We start from the raw sequence: 16,580 nt of genomic DNA, 5'->3' as shown, positions 1-16,580 counted from the left end.
AGCCCTCAATATCCAAGTGTCAGACTCTGACATAGGTTGGGTCGTTAGTAAAGGCGACAGCTCACTTTTTTCAGGATTTAAAGTCCGCAATGGCTAGCATGCCAACATGCCCAACACAGTGAGCCTGGATGGGCGACAGCCTGACAGACATTCGGATCGCCTGAGTACGCACCCGTGTCTCTCGCTCCTCGTCACAGAGTGAGAGACGCCAAGATAATGCGGCCACCCACCCACCCACCCCCTGCCCCAATCCAAGATCCGTGCCCCTCGTGCCTCTGTTTGGCATGTGCTGCTATTGTAGTGGACTACTGGCTCTGTCGCCGGCCATAGGATCGTGCCCTTGGGTCTGGGGCGGATCTGACAGCTCACATCTCACACGGAGTTGCGAAAGCTCTCCGTAATGGCTCCGGCATTTCCCATCTAGGAGTGTATGTCTGGGTTTGTTGGGCAGTTGGCGTATTGCTTGGTCGTCCCGAGGCCCCGGCAATATAGCAAAGCTGAATTTCTGTGTGCTTTGTGTCACCACCATCTTGACCCGAGCGTGATATGATTTCCTTAGGCCGCCACAAGCCGTCGAGACGTGGCTGGGTGCCGGTCGTGATACCTACCGTACGGAACCTGCCCGGCGCAGGCCATATTATGATATCGTGGAGGCGGGCCGGCGATCACGATGAGCTCTGCAGCCAGTGCGTGTCTACTGAGCCCCAGGAGGCTCGGGGGGGGGGGCGTTATGATGTGCCTCGTCCCCGGACCTCTTGGTCGCTTAACATGCCTAGGAATGTATCTACATGTCTAGCTTACATGTAGAATCCGGGGCCCCAGGATTCTGTCGAGCCCACAATTATCACGGCCAAGGAGCAGGCCAGACCAGACCAAACCTGACTGACTGGCCCGTGGCTCGGGCGCAGGGAATCCCACCGATTTGATAGTCGCATCTTGCTTCTTCTACCCTGGGCCCAGGCACCTGGGGCAATGGTGACTGCAACTGCAACTGCAACCACATCCACGCCCCACCCCAACTCCCTACCAACTCCCGCCTGAGGGCAGGTTTACCCATGCCCCAAGTCTGGTCGAGAAGAAGGGCAAGCCGGGCCATTCCCAAAGCAGAACGACCTGCATACGCCCACCAGGTGGTCCGACACGGCGTCAAATCAGTCAGTCCGCCCTCCCTCCTTTTCGAGGCCCCGGCCCCGGATGTATGCACGACTGTGACGGGAGGCCGGCCACGATGAGATGAACAAGGTGGAGCTGGAGCTGGAGCTGGGTGTACCACAGTAGAGCTCGCGAGCTTTCAAAAAAGGCGACCGACAAATCGAGATTGGCCTGCACGCCCGTGGAGATGCAGCCCGCGGCGGAGTGGGCCAGTCGTCATGGTGATGTTAAAGGCTCGCAGCATTTTCATCCCGCGGGCGAAGCGCAGTGCATTTCGAGCCTTGGGTGCAGACACGTGAGATGCCCCATCGGCACGCGACGATCGTGAAGATTCAAGATTCAAATGTGGTTGTCGATGCGCGTCATCTCTGTGAGCGGCGACATAGGACGCCGATCCCCTTGACTCTTGGGTTCTGAAACGCATGCGAGTGCTCCAGCAGACTACCTGTGTGTCACCAGCAGACCAGCAGCCACCCCAGATGTGATAACCGCCGTGGATACTTTAAGTATCTCTCCGCTTTACATGGTTATGCCTCCTGGGAAAAAGGAGCTTTACGTCCGCGCTTGTCCGCACAAATGTCCGCGTACCCATTCCTGGGGACGGTGACAACACCAGAATAAGACGGTTCATATTTAGTGTCTTCCTTTGCCATCGTACACAGTACATTGCGGTCCCTGTCGACTGCAGGCCGCGCCAGCCGCCCGACCTGTCTGAACAATATGCAAGTTGCTAGGCTACATGTAGGATTTGGATGTACTGTATATGTCCCATGAAGTCACCGGCACCTCGCAGCTCTCTCTCCCTCCCTCTCTCGCCCGTGGTGGACCACGAGCTACCCTTCTATATTGGGAGCCGGGGTCCACTGCTGATCGCACGCCAACCCTTTTACGACATTAGAGTTTGAACCGTCCCTCGATGGGGCTTGTTGTCGAGCCTCTCAAGGGCTTACTGTATAGCACACAAGTGGCAATGAGCAAAGTCGTCCGACTCCCTCCCTCGCGTCGACCACATGCCACCGAAGGGTCGTGGGTTTATTACGAAAGCGATGATGCTTCATGGGATGCACATGTGCCCTCGCACTGCCTATTTGCTCCCCTCACACACACACACACACACACACATATTCTACCACAGTCCATCACACATGAGCATATTTACGACACAAGGGGGCGTGCGTGATGGCCAGCCAGCCCAGGTTGCTGGGGGAAGGCACGTAGGTAGACAAAACGACAACTTTGAAGCCAGCTACACATGCACGCAAACCGTACACACCCCTGTGGACCAACAGTATGCTCTATGATCTATGGTCATGCAGGGCCCGAGATCAACCAAGGAGGGCCGGCGTGCATATGTCTGCAAGAAAGGTGTTCGCAGAGGCGGCCACCACACGTCGCGACTCGAAACGGAGCCTACCCATCTGCATATCTCCATCCTCTGTCTCATCTGAATGTCCTCTCGGCCGGGGTAGATCAAGACATCTCGCCCCTCCCTCCTGACGCGGCCAGCTCGTGATTGATAAGGCAGAGCCACCCTTCTCCCCTCCAAAGGGCACCCGGCTAGCCCGCCACCCGGGACACGCGGGGAGGATGGCTTCCTGGTCCTGCCTCCTCAAGCTGCGCTTGCCCAGGGTACTTGGTAGAATGCGCTGGGCGGCTCGTCGCGTCCCTACACCATCACTGCTTTTTGGCACCCGTCGAACCCTGAAGTTCCAACAGGCGCGAGCAGTAGCAGCTGGTAGAATCCCAGCGTCAGTCACATCCACATGACCGCCGTCGTGATTTGTGGCTGTCAGATCAAAAGGGAACGAACCTATGATCAACGTTGCCTGTTTCGAACGTGAACACACGCAAGGGTCCTCCTAACAACATTGTAGTCCTCCACCCACATCTCCCGTCTCCCCAGAGCACCAGCCGCCGTCGTAATGGTGCTTGCTTCGCCCATACCCCCTCCCATCCTCCTTTCGCCCATCCCCTGCTCAAACGTCCAAGACACGCTTGCCTCCTGCCCCCTCCAAGCCACCCATCCCCCTCACCATCACCAACCCCAAATATCGCCTCCCGGGGCTTGGGGAACCGGCCGAGTGACTTTTGGTCCACGGCGCACCTCAGTTCCTGTGTAGTTCGCGCGTCCTCGCCCCTCCTAGGTGGTTTGACGAGTGTGGGCGGCCGACGTCTCGATGACGCCAGAGATGCCTACCAACGGTATTTTGGCCGTGTAACAGGAGGGTGGTCGCCGCGCAGTGACTGGGTCGCAAGACCGAGGACAGCCGAGCGGCCCGGAGGAGTTAACGGGCGAGGGTGTTGCTGCGGGACACTGCGAGAGTCCGCCTGTCCCATCGCCCCAAGGCTCCTCCTAGTGGGTGAGCATGCTGCCTTGTGGTTTCTGGACGCTCTGCATGGTCTAGGATGCACCCACCAGAAGGGGTGCCTCAGTCTGAACGTTTGGCAATGTACGGTCTGTTCGGTCTGTTGCTTGTGCCGGCCCCAGACAGATAGATCGCTCCCCAGAGGCCGCGCAAGTTGTCCATAGCCTGTCTCTGTGGCTGCTCAATGGCCAGATAGAGAATGATTCCGAGTGCATTTACCTCGCATTGTGGCTTGGCTCGCGAGGGAGGTGGGCCGCTCCAGGCATACATGTGTGGACAGCAATGTCGGGCTCGAGGACCCATTATACTCATTATTATCATGATGAACACCCATCGCGGTAGCTCAAGCACCCACGCGCCTGTAATCCCAATATATGTACATATCTGTATGCTCGTAAACCAAGACAGCGTGCTACCACCCAGGAAACACACAGGATATTGAACCCTTGCCTTGACCGTAAATAAAAATGGCATGCTAAGTCCCTAACACCAAACGCCCATTCTGCTTGATGATGAGACTGACAATTGCCGCTGGTGGCATGTAGCGCATCAGCCCGCAAAGCTATCCTCGATGCCCCAGCGTCCACTCTCATCGACAGCGCACTTCGCCTTGCCCTTCTCGCTTTCGCCACCGTCATCACTGACATACGAAGTGGGGTCTTCTTCCTTCTCGAGCTCGTACTGAGATAAGTCGAACGGCAAACCGTCGGGCTGAAGCAGCATTCCTCTCAGCGCCATGTTCTTCCAGACCACATCTCTTATATGCCTTATCTTCTTATTCGCTGGCAGTCCGTCCAGCTTCTGCAGATGTTTACACGACTGCACACATTTCCGTTCGTATACTCGCCGCTGGATCCGTGTCTCCATATCCAGGCGACGGCAATACCTTGCATCCCGCTCAGGGTCCGCATCAGGAAGCTTGAAGATGTCGGCTGTTTGCGTTTCTCCATCCTGGAGAACTACGCGCATGGGAGGATAAAAGCCCTGTGTGATCACATTGTCACGTAAGTCGACCTCTGTCAGCCAGGGGAACTGGCCCAAGACGCCGAGCAGGGGTTTCACGTTGGCCAGCCGATTGCCTGCAAGCAACAGCCGTTTGAGTCGTGGGATGCTCGAGAGACCACTGACATCAGACAGCCCGTTGAAGCAAAGATTGGCCACACGTAGGTTGGGCATTAGTTGTCCTAGGTTATCAGGTAGACGTTGCAGGCCGCAGTTCGCCAGGTCCAGGAGCTGAAGGTTGAGGAAGTCGCGTGGCGGGTCAAAGAGCCCCAGGTGGTTCCCCGAAAGGAACAGCTTCCGAACCTCGTACGCAGTCTCCAAGAAGGCCAAGTCGAAAGGCTTTGAACCGCCCTGCTCCCTAAGCGATAGACTGTCCAGATGCGGCACTCGAGACAGGCCAGCGACTGTTGTAAGCTTGTTGCGATCCGCATACAGCAGGTGAAGGCGGGGCATCGAGGTGACATCAACCTTTCTCAGCTTGTTGTCGCTGATGATCAAGTGTTTCAGCACGAGTGGCTCGGCGGAGCTGAACTTGACCAGCTGATTCCCTTTCAGGTTGAGATAGGTCAAGGAGGAAAGCTCGTGCAGGTTCTCGATTTCCCGTATCCTGTTGCTCTCCAGATCAAGGCTGGTCAGCCTTTGCAGATTCGTACCGTCGAAATTGAGCTTCTCAATGGAATTTCCCCTGGCTCGCAAGGTCAACAGTGAGTCGTGGAACCTGACCCCGTCCAGATTTGCCAACCCGCAATTGTCTGCGACCAAGCCACGCAGATGGACCAAACCGTTGAACGCTGAGAGACTCTTGATGTCGTTGTTCGAGACGTTAATGTACTGCAAGTTTCCCAGTCGATCCCAAGCAGTCAGCTCACTAAGCAGGTTGTGGGTGATGGTCAGCTCGCGAGTGGTTGATGGGATGCCATCCAAAGCCCTGATCGTATTGTGCGAGGCATCGATTTTGACAAGGCTTCCACAAAACCGGTCTAGCGTGTGCAAACTTCCCAGGTCCTTCTCACGGAGTGCGATCTCTTTCAAGTCCTCCCAATACGGCTCAAATGGTTCAACCTCCGCAAGTTTGCTGACCAGATGACGGACTGTCTGGGACATGCGCTTCCGCGTGGTGTCGCCCGTGACAAGATTCTGGTCCTCGACAAGGTAGCTCACCTCAAAGGCATACGAGCGGTCCTGGTGTGCAGTGAAGTCGGATATGGGACTCAGTGACAGATTGCCGATTTGATGGCTGAGTGTTTCCGCATTGTCTGGTCGAAGTCTTGATTTGGGCCGACCAGGTGTTTTGAACATTATGCTCACACTTGCCTGGCGACTTTGAGGAGGCTTCTCTTCCGTAATGCTCCGGCCCCCGCCCTTGCTCAGTTGTGTTCTATCCGCGAAGCTCTTCTCATCACTCTCCTCCTCGATGACCGATACCGGTCGAGGTACAAATGACGCTCCTTTGACCGACATGTGGCGTGATGGTGCACTTGACGAATTTCGTGGTCGTGGCCCGCTGTGACTGTTGAGAGAGTGATGGGGAGTAGCACGGCGGCTGTGCCTCCCTTTTGACTGGAGTATGTCTGCCACAGATTGTTCGAACATACTGGTGTTGTTTTCTTCGGGGCCGCTTCCGGAAACCACATCTTGTATGATGGATGCAATTGGGGAAGAAAAGCTGATGGTCATTCGTCGCCGAGGTGACGACTCTTCCAGCCGGTCTTCGTGAATTGTGATCTCGTGCTCGACATCCTCATTTTCGGCTTCAGCAAACTTGCTTATAAGTCTACTGGTCGATCGCATGGATCCGTTCTTGCTTGGCTTCTCCGCAAAATCTCTAACAAGAATGGACTTGAGAGACTGGCCTCGCACTGACTGTTCTGGACTCCCCGTGAACTTATCTGGACCAAAGAACTGCTTGCCAGATTCACTTTGCCGAGTCTGTTTATCTTTCAGGTTTTGCAGCTCTCTCGTCGCATCCACAGTCAAATCGGGAATATCGGCAAACGGGTCGTCCTCACTGTTCTCGGAGGCGAGAGTGTTGCTTCTCTTCGTGCGGGTCGCATGTACCTTGTTGCTTTTCACCCAAACGTTTCGCTGTCTATCTAAAATCATGTTGCCGACCTGGTCAGGAATGAGATGTGACACACTTTGTGGTGCGATGGTCCTCCTAGTATCTGAGCCCCGGGAGGAACCAGTTCGTACTGACTGTCCCGTAGAAATGCCGGATTCGGAGCCTGAACTGTGAGAGGGGAGTCGGTCTCGAAATTGCTGTGCCTGTTCAGCTGAAGTAGTATGTTCATAGCGATGAGGATTCTCAGAAATGCGTATGTTGGGTGGGTCGCTGACAATTTCATTATGCCGCAAGACGCTGTGCTCAGATGCCTCCGACATGGAGCTATGTGAGCGGTACTCCAGAGCTTGTACTGCCTGAATATCTTCCTTAGAGACACCGAGTGACCGTAGAGATGAGGCGATGATATCACCCATGTCGCTATGCTCCTCGTACTTCTTCAAATGGTTCACTAGGTCAGGATTTTGTTGTCGATTGATGGCCCTCGGAATGGGCTTTCCGTCACGGCTTGGCGGTCGAGAAAATGGTTCTCGAGTGGACTCTTGAAACGAAGAATCTGGCCAAGCTGGCTCCCGGATGTCCTGCCTAGTGTTCTCCGACTCGGACTCTTCGACGCTTGTGAGGCCACTACGCGTACCATTCTCTCCTCTGATAGCTGCCATGATGCGGTGGGCCTCGTTGATGAAGTCTTCTGTTCTGATGGACGGCTTCCTGCCTCCACCGGCAGGGAATTTGGGTTGATGCTGGGCCTTCTGCATTCCTTTCCGAACACGTCTCGCACCGTCACTGTCGGGAACGTGTAACTGATCGTAAGGGTGCTGTTCTTTTTGGACTGACGACCTCTGGCTTGGACTTGGGGTCGGAGTTCGAACGCGGAGGACCTTGCGAGAAGCTAGAACTTCGGCATTAGCTTTCTGCTGCATTTCGCCAGGGCGAGCGTCCTTACGCTTCCTCCCAATGACCACTTGCATATGTTGGTGCGTGGTCTGTGTTGATTCTAGCATATGCTCGTCTCCAGCCCCGAATGAGATGTCAGACTCGTGCAAAGTTCTTCTGCGCTTGGGTGTCGGGTCTTTGGTAGGTGATGTTCGCGGTCTCTTGTACTCATGGTCGTGGATCTGGTGTTTTGGGGTTGCTGCCAGCAGAGCAGATGCAGCTCGCGAGGCGGCCCCCGAGAGTGTTCTGAAGTTTGCCGAGGAGATGTTTTCCGGTTGCTGCCGTCGTTTTGCAATGGAGATATTGGCGGTTCCTGAAGGCGAGGAGTCCGCTGTGCCATCGAATGTCACCGACCGATGCACAAGAAACTCATCGTCAGAATCATTTGAAAGACGGGAGAAGTCCTCGTCAAATTCAAAGCCATCAAGCTCTCCTGCCCCAAACTGGCTGACAGACCTAGTCTGCCTTTTACGCTGGCCCGAATTCGGTTCTGGATCTTCCTCACTCGATTGCGGTCTGATGTCCGCATCCGTAGTATTCTTCGACGTAGTTCCCAGAGAGGGTTGTTTACCAAGGACTGGAGGCTTTTCTGATGTGGGCGACATGTTTGGGTCTTCGAACTGACTGATTCGCCTCACCAAGATTTGGTTTGTGAAGGTATCGTACGGCCCAAAAAGTTTCAGGGGACTGGCACCATTGGCCTGCGCACGAAGTTGCTTCTTTTCCGGGCTCGGAAACGGCGGAGCGGGCACAATCGGCGTCCCAGATGACATATCCTGCAAGTCTGGCTTGTTGCCGCGTAGGCTCGGAAATTGTTTAGGAGTGCTTGCTTGGAGAGATTCCTCCGGGAGCATATCTGACGTGTTACCCAATGCTGGTGTCAAGACGCGATGCTGAAAGGAGCCTTCAGCCGACTGACCACCCCTACGGATGTTGACATAGCTGCCAAGTCGCTGAACACCATCTGTGGCTGCTGTTCCTTGGGACCTGCCTCCTGCGGTGGATGAGTGACCGTGCTCAGAGCCGCTTGTGCGGGCCCGGTCCTTCTGGAGCCTCTCAAGACGCTCATACAGGACTGAAGGTGATAGATCCAGCGCAGAAAAGTCATTCTTGCCATCTTCGGCCCCCCGCCTACCGATGAAGATGGGACTGAAGTCCTCATGGCGTGCCGCACTTTGACTGCTGGTTTTCCGCGACTCGGCACCGGCAGTGGCTGGGGCCAGGAATTGTGCTGAGGACCGGCTGCTATCTGCTTGTGCGTTTATATGTGGCACGTGTCGTCGAACCGACATGTCGCTGAGCTCGCTCGCGTCGGATTCCGCCTCGTCGGCTAGCTTATACCTGACCGAGCGGCCCTTGGACTGGGTTGCTCCAATGGGCTCGGGCAATTCCTGTTCCGAGTATCGATCAGAGAAGACCTCGTAGTTGGAATAGTTCCCTGCGATTTCTGGTGGACTAGAAGGTAATGTTGTGTTGTTCCTCTGCAAGTTACTGCGGTCTTCATCTGCAAGGCCAGAAGCCGACTTTACGGGGACCGGGGGCTTGAACATGCCCTCGAGTCCGGTCCCAGCGGAAGTGAACAGGTCAAGTTTCTCACCATATGCACATTCGCCGTAAATCAGTCTTCGCTTCCATTCTGGAGTGTCGTATTTCCTCTTGTCGGGCGATGAGCTGAGTGACTGGCGGTGAACGGTGTTGTGGACAACAGATCCTGCTGGAGAGCAAGATATGCCAGATATGGACCTGCTCGCCGTGCGGCCTCGAGGGAGATGAGACCTGACCTCGTGAGAGAGTTTCGATGGAGTCCGCTTGGACAGCTGTGCGGGAACGTTAATGTCGCTGGGGCTCCGCTCGTTGAGCGCAGCGCTGCTGTTCCGATTAGGTGTAGCCGACAACCTTCTACTAGCGCTATGGCCACTGGATGGGCGTGGAATCTTGGTTCCGCTGGCCCTGATACTCGATTTCGTTGTGCCGTTCCTGGTTGGGGGCTTGGAGTTGGCGGGAGAGTCTGGCTCCGAGGGCCAGTCCTCGGATAGAGAGTCAAGCCAGGCATGCGACGACATGGTTTCGGCTGGCTCCCACAGCTGGGCTGATTGTCGCGTCAAGATCAGCTCGCACCCATGAAGTCCGTATGGCCGTCGCGATCAATCAGAGAGGCACGGTCAGATAGTGGCGGAGAGATGCAGCCAACGTTGGTCGCTGCCTCGCGATGTGTGCGATTGAAGATGTGCACAGGGTGACAGGGTGGTGACGCGCTGAGAATGGGCCAGCCTCGGACTGCGGATACCTTGCTGGGTATCTGTTCTGCGATCAAGCGGGTCATGCAGTCGCTTGCAGGGTGTGTTGGCACTGTATACAGTACGGTGGTGGTGGAGTCGCCTGCGATTGACAGAAACAACAAATTGGCGATGCGGCCCTGGCAATTGATACTGTAAAGGAAGTTGATGGTCAGATGGCTGCAGGCTGCGCAGTCCTGTTCTTTGTATGTTGGAGGAATAATTTCGACCCGTCCGTCAGGGAGATCCCGCGTTGTGGTTTAGAGAGGGTGGAGCTCTGACTGCCCAAGCAAGTTTGTATCTCATTGCCCGAAGCAAAGCATTTTGGGTTGCAAGCCGCACTTCTGCAAAACACAAACCTCGCTGGAGACGTGATTGGGTTGCGGGCCGGTTGTTGTCACGGCAACCCGCTCTTTGGCGCCCTGCCCCTCTGTGTGAGGGCGTGGCCTCGAAACGGGCCGTGTTGTCACCGGCCATGCGGCCGTACCTTCAGTTCCTCAGACTACTATAGGTCAGCCATGCCCAGCTTCTTTCGTTGCAGATCTGCGATTAGATCATATGCAGGCCTGGCGTCTTTCCTCGTTGGACAAAGGACTTCGCTTGTTCGAGGATACCTGGGCAGGTACCTAGGTACTTTTGGAGGTGGCAGGGTTCTGGAGTGCTCGCATGGCCAAGTTGTGGTCAGTGCACCAGTAGCGCGTGTTTTTCGCGTAAAGTGGCTTAGGGAAAGCGCGTGTTGCTCTTTGCAACCGCGCCTGTCTCCATTTGAGCTCCGCCGGGCCTGAGCTTTCCGCCTCTGCCTGATTTGTGCTGTTCTCCCTCTTGTCCGCCATTCTCGCCACCATGAGAGCTCTCCCCTCCTCTCCCTACTATTGACAAACAGGACAGCACCGATGCCGTCGCGGATTGTGCCCCACTGTAGCCGGACATTTGGGGAATACCGTCGTCAACATGCCGCCGGTGCCCTTTCATCAGCTCAGCGATGAGCCCCTTTACTGTGAAGCTGTGCACGACAAGGACGAAGATGGCTTCTACTCAGGCTCCGAAGACGACCACTACGAGGGCCCCCTGCATCGACGCCTGCATATCGAGAAGAAGGCTATCGACTTCTTGTCTGGAAATGTGCCGATCTTGATATCTGCAGCCCTTCGCGGCCCCTTCGACAGGAAGCACTGGAACAACCCATGGAGGTCAACGCGAGCCGATCCATGCAAGGATCAGCCCACACATCCGAGACAGACTGCTGTCTCCGAAGAGGACCTCCCTGATACCCAGGGCACGAGTCTATATCCCTTGCCAAGCCCTGAGACCACGAATCCACCATCGGCAAAGAAGAACCCGTACATGGACGAACAAGACTACAGTCGTGTCAAGAATTGGAGAGCAGCAGTTAAGAGCACATCTGCCTCAAAGGATCCATTCTGGCAGTCACATGAGGACGACAAGGATGAAAAGTTTACTGCGAGGAAGAGGTCTGCAGATTCGACTTGGTTGCACAAACGAGATCGGAAGAAGCCAAGGTCTGCCAACAATCGAACTTCTAGTCCGGATGACTTTCCAAGTCGTGGCGTATCCCGACCCAAAGGTCTCCAGACTCGTCAGCGACATGCCTCTCAGATGGTCGCTCAATTCCTGCGGAATTCATCTCCGCCGGACGACGAGCTTGCAGCAGATGACCATACAAGGCCATCTAGTTCAAATACTCCACCAATGGCAAAGAAGCCCATGGCAATGACGCCCCATGGGGCGAAATGGCTCTTTTATGCCTATGATAACTCTGACGACGAGTTGTCTCTGCCGGCCACTACGCCTACTTCCACAGCTAGATACACTTCTGCCATGGTCTCGGCATCCCGGATGAGGAATCGGTCGCCCACTCGGCGGATCAAGGCCACCATGAGCAAATCTCGACCGATGAAAAAGCGCAGCACTTCGTCAAGTGCGCGAGCGAAGCCCAGGAAGCTACAGGCAGCTCAGTCATCGCCCAGTCGAGGTTCGGATCATGATGGGAGCGGAGCAGGTTCTCATGTTGCAGCATTCGATAGCATGGATGTAAGCCCCCGAAACTGGGCCACCAAGCAGTCAGAGTCACCACTGGATCAGCCTCTTCCAAATACGTCGACCGTGGAATCGATGTTCTTACCCCAAAACTTGGCCGCTCAATCTTCGGCCCAACAGGACAGCAGCTTTCTTTTTCACAAGAGAGCCAGAATACCCACAGGTGCAAATGAGCATGGGATATCAATCAGCGTTTCCAAGGGGAAGGCTGCGCTGAATCAATCTGCACTACAGCTCAATTCAACCAAGATGGATGAGCAACAAGATCAGTCCGCCCCTGGTGACGACCAGGCTGCGCCCATTGGTTTCGGTCCAACAATTGTGACGGGAAAGAACTCTCAAGTGAATCAAATTTTCTCAACCGAGCTCTCGAGAATGTGCAGAGATCCAGCTTTGTCACCAGCCGTGGACCAAGGCAGCGCGTCAAGTCAAAACCAGCCAGATCAGCAGAACCAACCTACGGACGAGCACAAGGTGAATGATGAGGCAAAGATGGCGGTTGAATCCATCGCGAAGGTTGAGCCTGATGCTGGAACTGATTCGGCAAAAGTGGTGCAGCTCGCAATTGCGAGTGAGCCCTGGGGACTTGAACAACCTCGGTCCTTTCCGCAGGGGGATGGCTGTTCCCAGTCGGACTCGGAATGGTCGACCTATCTCGACACTGAAGACCGGATTCCAGTCTCTGCCTCGGAACAAGATACCATGAAGAAGTCGGATAGTATGTTGATTGTAGAATATGGCGTGGACGGCTCATCCGATCCGGAATGGTCAACTTCTGTCAACACACAAGACATAACAGCTGTCATTGCGAACCTGGAAGCAGCCGTCGGCCCCGAAGAAGCGGCACATCAGCAGATAGGTTCTGACAGGTCAGCACTTACCAATGCAAAGTGTCTGCCACCTGTCACTCTCGACGCAGCTGGCACGCCCTACCAAAAGGTCAAAAGCACGCCCGTCGGCATGTGCTCTACAGGCCTCGTTGGTCACACCAACGAACCTCCCGAAGATTCAGCTACAAGAAGTTTTCCCGAAGATCAAATGCACACCCAAGCTAGTGTGGGATCCATCATTGATGCATATGCTGAGTTCGGCGTCCTGTCGCACAGTTCCGAGCCGACGACTACGGAGAATCCTGCTGAGCAGCTGGAAACAGAAGCAGAGGTGTCCGCCTTCCCCTGCCCCCTGTCAAATCAAATCACCACCGTCTCGGCGGATGGATTTGAAGTGCATAATGAGATTTTAGCCAGCGAAGAACCGCAACAGCTTCAAGCAGCACTCGAGAAGTCGGACGACGCAAAGTGCTCGTTGGGTTTGATTTGCGGTCCGACCAAGTCTGATGAAAATCCCATTTTTGAGGATACACGTTATGTTGAGAACCTCTCAGTCCCTATCCTGCAGACCTTGAGCGCAGCAAAAGAACCTGCAAGCAGAAGCGATGGCTCTAGCTCTCTGGACGAGCCGACCATCGCCCCTGAAGAACTGCAAATTCAAGATCCATGGGGACAGGTAGCAACAAGCCCTTTGCGGGTGGCACCCCCGGCTCCAAGCAACGAGACAAGACCAGGTTTTCATTCTGATGGCCTGGGCGAGGCAGCAGCAGATATTCAAAGCCCATGGAATGACAAGGCTGACTTAGCCTCGCCATTGTTTGTCCCACTAACGACCTTAACCAACACCGCCGGAAGCACACCCGATTTGAGCATACTCGCGGGTAAAGCACTGGCAATATCTCAGCAACCACAGAGTCCTTGGGAGCCGAAGACACCTGCAGCACCAAATCCTCCAGCTCAGGACTTTGGCATGTCCATCAGAGCGTTTTCGGATTTTATGTCGCCTTCGCCGGTGAAAAAGCGAGCGGCATTCAACACAAAATTCTCCGGGCCTTCGAGTGTAAAGCCCGGCATACTCTTCAAAACACCTGGGCAGCCCAAAGCAGATCGCCGAGTGCACTTCGCGCCGCTTCCTGGCGAACAAGAGATGTGCTTCACTGATTTTGAACTGGATGAAAGTATCGCTATCTATGATGAACAGGAAGTCTCCTATTTCGACCCATCAGGCAACAAGACTGGCACGATGCGGATGCCGAAGCTGACGACGAGGGCGACTTCTCCACCTCCTATGGAGATGATTTCCGTGGAAGCTGGGGGACTCCCTGATTACGACCAGAAATTCGCGAAACACTTCGAGGCGATGTCAAAGCGCAAGAACCCAAGCCGGAGATCTTTGAGGCTGCTTCCTTTGGAGTCTCAACCAACAGTGACTGCCAGCCCGGAAGTTGGTGCTATGGCAGAGGCTTTTATTCAAGCCTCACAGACCAGGAAGAGAGGCTTGGAGCTTGCTGCTGAGAAGGGAAACAAGGCCGAATGCAGACCTGAATTTGTGGGAAAGAACCCTGTCCCCGCGGCGATGGTCATGCTCGAGGACCAGGAGAATGTGGAGCCGGTGGACGACGTGAGCTTGGTGCTTGATAACCTGGACAAGTTCCTCGACAACACATGGGGCATTGATATGGGCACTGGAGAGAACCCTGCAGACGACGCCTGCAGCAAGCAGGAGAAGGAGACTGCTCTGAATCAGGGCGCAGCACGGAAGGTCGAAGACCCGATGTTTGATTTGGAGGCAAATGTCTGGGCCGATTGAGCCCAAATATTCAGGCTGGATTGCTCTGATTGTGTGTTCTACAGGGCCCATAGGTCAGTGAACTGGCGTCTGTATTGACCGATATGAGTGAGCGTTGATGGTCTCGTGGGATCATACAGATTTTGAGCGTGCACTCTTGTTTGCTATTAGCTGGAACGGAAGGGCGGATGCCCATAGAGCACGGCAAGGTTATTGGAGTTTTTTTGGTATGGTCGCTCACATGGCAGCGCACGGAGTTGATTTTACAGAGATATCCCATCGCGCGTGCTTATCAAAGTAGTGTACCTCGTCGCCTGTCACGGCAGATGTACGAAGAAATAGAACAGAAAGGCTTCTGGCCGCCAGGGGTTCCTCAGGCTTCCTTCCCTACATGCGACCACGACCGTGTTTCTTCCGTTCCGTTGGGGCAAATTCTGTGCCAACTGGCAGGTAGACGGTATACCCGACCACGATAATTCATCATCAAAGAGGGGCAAACAACCTCTACACACGCCCAACTTGCTCCATCTTGGCCGAGCCCGCTCCCCTCAACCCAGGCTGGACGGATATTCTCTCGGGCATGGCCTCGGAGAATAGCCACAAGCTGGGAAGCGCATTGGCTGGAACACATATCACTGTGATTCATCCTGCATCTAGTTTTCATTTGTTCTCGCAGAGCAAATTACCCAAAGCATACAGAAGCCACTGGCCGCCAGCACATGGTTTTGCTCAGGTCTCACCGCCGTGGTCTCATTCCTCAACTGGGATGGGTTTTTGGCGCCGTCCATTCAGAAGGCCACCGACGCACAGGGGCGTTTGTATGCTACAGCAGAATTTTTATTATGAGTTGTCTACACCAGTCAAACTTTCGGTTGAGTTGTGAGTAGAGGAAGAACATGCTGCGAGCAGTGAGGCTGCAGATGGTCTTAGAGAGACAAACTGGACTGCAAGAGGTATAATTTTAACTTTGAACGCCAGCAACGCAAGAGGAAGCAAGAAGATATCAATGGCAAATCTACGAGATGTTTTACCAGGCCTTGGAAGCCGGGGGGCCTCATGCATTCCTAGATCATACATGCACACGGTGAAGGCTCTGAATCGGTAGAATTCAAATTGCACCCAGGACGAGGCAATGCAGTCATCAAACTGCTGTCCTCGTCCGGGTAAGTAACTATCTGAATAGTGCCCCCAAGGGCAAACCGGCAGAGCCATCTTAAGCCGGCAACCCGACCACGAGCTGCTGTAAAAACCAGTACGAGCCAAGATACGAACTTTGGCACCCTGAGATCAGGCTCGGTAAAACAGGGGCTTTGCGAGACATGATGAAGGAGCACTGGCTGAGAACTGCATGGCGAGCCATAGGAGCTTTTCCTCCCACCACTACGTATCAATCCCGGATCAACGTGGCCTGACTCCGGCCGCTGCACACATTCTTCCATCCGTGCGGTAAAAGACTGCCAGAACTAGGATGAGACATGACGTGGGAGGTTCCGGGTCACCACCTCCGACGGCGTTCACAAATAATAGACTAAGATGAACAGGGTGGACCGAGACTGTCCATATGGTTGAAAAGTGGGCTTTCCCATGATGTAGTTCGAACAGCTGCGGGTGGCCTGGACAAAGGACCGATATCAAACTTACGCTGTGACAGAAGTATGACACCTACAAGACACTTTCGAGCCATGGAGCGGATCGAAGCCGTGAGGCACAAGAGCTGGCTGAACTATTCCTGTGATGCAGAACAAGAACAATCTGGAAGCCGGGGCGGATTCCGCGACGGCCCTGCCCTTGCATACACCCAACACTTTTCACCATTCGCTTGGACTCCAAGAGTCTCGACTGGACCAAGAAGGGAAGAGTTCCCCGGGCAGGATACGCTTTTCCTGGTCGTGTTTGTCTCGACAAATAAGGAAAAGGGCGGTGACGACGAAAGAGGCACAGGGGCCCGGGGACTCTCCCGTCCACCGAAGAGCATCGGTGCGTGGTAGGCCAAAACAAGGCAGAGAAGGTGGACCTGGGCGGGCATTCATTCTCCTGGCAGTCTGACCAGACTGATCGGATCCCGGAGGTTGGGGCCTGGGGTTGAGACTGAAGCAGGAAGGAAGCTTC

At 54.8% G+C, this 16,580-nt stretch overlaps 2 protein-coding genes across 2 annotated transcripts; one reads left to right on the top strand and one right to left on the bottom strand.

The window, feature by feature from the left end:
* Positions 1-3,835: 3,835 nt before the first annotated feature.
* On the bottom strand, positions 3,836-10,084 carry KVR01_010094 (uncharacterized protein). The gene is made up of 2 exons (XM_044788124.1): positions 7,529-10,084; positions 3,836-7,474 (listed from the first exon to the last, which is right to left on the bottom strand). Exons 1-2 carry the CDS (start codon positions 9,579-9,581, stop codon positions 4,068-4,070), a joined length of 5,460 nt encoding a protein of 1,819 aa, XP_044641342.1. The 5' UTR covers positions 9,582-10,084; the 3' UTR covers positions 3,836-4,067.
* A 475-nt stretch (positions 10,085-10,559) lies between these two features.
* Positions 10,560-14,839, top strand: KVR01_009803 (uncharacterized protein). The gene has a single exon (XM_044782581.1). The coding sequence runs from the start codon at positions 10,746-10,748 to the stop codon at positions 14,490-14,492; it is 3,747 nt and encodes a 1,248-aa protein (XP_044641051.1). The 5' UTR covers positions 10,560-10,745; the 3' UTR covers positions 14,493-14,839.
* The last annotated feature ends 1,741 nt before the right edge of the window (positions 14,840-16,580 follow it).

The sequence above is a fragment of the Diaporthe batatas genome (genome assembly GCF_019321695.1).
Source record: "Diaporthe batatas strain CRI 302-4 chromosome Unknown Contig00012, whole genome shotgun sequence".
Lineage (NCBI taxonomy): Eukaryota > Fungi > Ascomycota > Sordariomycetes > Diaporthales > Diaporthaceae > Diaporthe > Diaporthe batatas.
The sequence above is the reverse complement of the archived record's forward strand: the minus strand, read 5'-3'. Positions and strand labels throughout refer to the sequence as shown.

Excerpts from the sequence above, each read along its gene's own strand:
- KVR01_009803 (XM_044782581.1), top strand. The coding sequence starts at position 10,746 with ATGCCGCCGGTGCCCTTTCATCAGCTCAGCGATGAGCCCCTTTACTGT.
- KVR01_010094 (XM_044788124.1), bottom strand. The coding sequence starts at position 9,581 with ATGTCGTCGCATGCCTGGCTTGACTCTCTATCCGAGGACTGGCCCTCG. Across the intron at positions 7,475-7,528 it reads AGTGGTCATTGGGAGGAAGC|CTTCTCGCAAGGTCCTCCGC; the intron begins GTAAGGACGCTC and ends CCGAAGTTCTAG.